The sequence below is a fragment of the Sinocyclocheilus grahami genome, unplaced genomic scaffold (assembly GCF_001515645.1).
Source record: "Sinocyclocheilus grahami isolate Dianchi unplaced genomic scaffold, SAMN03320097.WGS_v1.1 scaffold3428.1, whole genome shotgun sequence".
Taxonomy (NCBI): Eukaryota; Metazoa; Chordata; class Actinopteri; order Cypriniformes; family Cyprinidae; genus Sinocyclocheilus; species Sinocyclocheilus grahami.
Window position 1 is genome coordinate 11,639 of NW_015508555.1, and position 1,928 is coordinate 13,566.

A 1,928-nucleotide genomic window follows, 5' to 3' on the forward strand; every position below is an offset into this window, starting at 1 on the left:
ACTTGAATGCAAATGGCATTTCTTTTCCTTCCATGATGTAGCTGTGGATATTTGCATTGCATTGTTTAAAGAAATAGAAACTTCGTTTAACCTAACCTTACCATTCAGCACTCTGACCTTTTTTTGGTGCATCTGCAGGACCTGTCCAATCAAAGGAGCTGAATTTCTCCTCCGATATCTCCCTTCATGACCTGGACACTAAACTGCGGCAAGTTGTCATCTGGCTGGAAAAAAACAACCACGTCAGACTTACTATCAGAGCACGAACTCACGGTGGCACATCACTGGTATGGAAACCGAATATGCATTTCCTTTCATTTGCATTGGATTAGTAAATCAGTGCATTGTTCAAAAACACGTCCCCTGTCTATGTTTGTGTTGTTTAAAGTGAATGTTTCACTGTGCATAAAGAGAGCTCAGGATTAGGACTGGAAGTTTTATGACAAATATTTTTCGTCACTGAACCTGTGCATATAGCAATATCTTGTCTTTAAATTAATATGCATCCACTACAGAAGATCAGAGGTGGTTACGTTTCTGGAAAGTGACTTTCTACCGGTGTATGCTCAGCTTATAATTTCATCGCATTTATATAGAACCTATATGAGCTCTCGAAATCATCCTTCTACCTGCGAGACTACCATTCTGGCTCATGACGTTACTGATTAAAGCAATTTACTATTTATTTAGTTTAATTCGATATCATTAGTAATTTAGTCGTCTAGTATGTGGTCAAGACTTATGTGTATATTGATGTTTGTTCCACTACGATGTCTTGCGCCACAGAATTGCATTGTAAAAGCATGATTTAATTATTTTTTATTATGAACTTGTCATGGATGCTGTCGAAAAACGTAACTAGTGGTGACCCTGAAACATTGCTTGGAAAAATACTGGCATGCTTGATCCGAGTTTACGTGCAATTCGTTTATTTATACACAAATTCATTGTATAAACGTCAACTTGCAACCAATAAAACAGTTACATTTACTATGAAATGAACAGTGCAGTTCTGCTTTGAAAATGTACACTGCAGATTTCATGATTTTCTTCCCCTAAACAGGATAAAGTCGTAATGCAAATGGTGGAGAGGATATCAGTGGCTGTTGGCTTTGTATCGAAACCGTCTGTGGTTCGTGGGGGCCGTGCTGCCATGTGTGTCCTTCGGCTTGCTTCTGCTAAAGAACTGCAGAGAAAGGGAGCAGAGACTTCGAACGAGAATTTAAAACCTGACTCGGAGACACCAGCATAAATGGCGTAAGTCTCCAAAAATGTTGCTTTAGGGTTCACTGGAATATGACTCATGCACTCTACACTAAGAGGGGCTCTAAAAGGTGAACCACTGGATTTGCAGTGTCGTTGAGCTCAGAATAAATGGATTTTGTTTAGCTGACAACACTTTCTGATTTAACTGGGCTCTAAATCAGAGCTTATTAAACTCTGGGAGGTTTCTGGGAAGTCTGGTTTTGGAAATGTATAGCTTTCAGAGCTGGAAGAATGCAACGCACCATTTAATTGCGGATTCATAGTGATTGGCTACTTTGTGGCACCGAAGATTCATCTGAATTTGAAGTTTTTGTTAGACGTTTGTTTTTTTGGTTTGTGGCCGCTCAGACGGGACGCCAGGGAGCGCTTCGGATGGGATTTCAACTGAAAGAGACAATAAGGGCAGTTATTTTCAACATTTTAAATACCTGTTGTACAACCTAAAGACTAAAAGTCCGTTTCAGCTGATCAGTAATAAATACTGCAAGTAGTTACCTGCTTCTTTTCAGGATCATGAACCACACCATGGCGCAGTAAACTTTGCTGTAGCAAATACAAAAATATATACTTAAGACAAAATTTTAAAGCCAAAGCCTCAAACCCATAGTGACTTCTTAACCACTGAATTTAACGCATAGCACAAATTCTATATATTTAGAATC

General features: G+C 39.0%; 1 protein-coding gene and 1 pseudogene across 1 annotated transcript; one reads left to right on the plus strand and one right to left on the minus strand.

The window, feature by feature from the left end:
* Positions 1 to 138: 138 nt before the first annotated feature.
* Positions 139 to 1,521, plus strand: LOC107576280 (translation initiation factor IF-3, mitochondrial-like; the record flags this gene model as incomplete). Its single annotated transcript, XM_016262492.1, has 2 exons — positions 139 to 287; positions 1,064 to 1,521. Coding segments are annotated over 2 exons (338 nt in total), but the record flags the coding sequence as incomplete, so codon positions are not given.
* Positions 1,522 to 1,530: 9 nt separating this feature from the next.
* LOC107576281 (transcription factor IIIA-like) overlaps positions 1,531 to 1,928 on the minus strand; it is a 3,319-nt pseudogene continuing 2,921 nt past the window's right edge.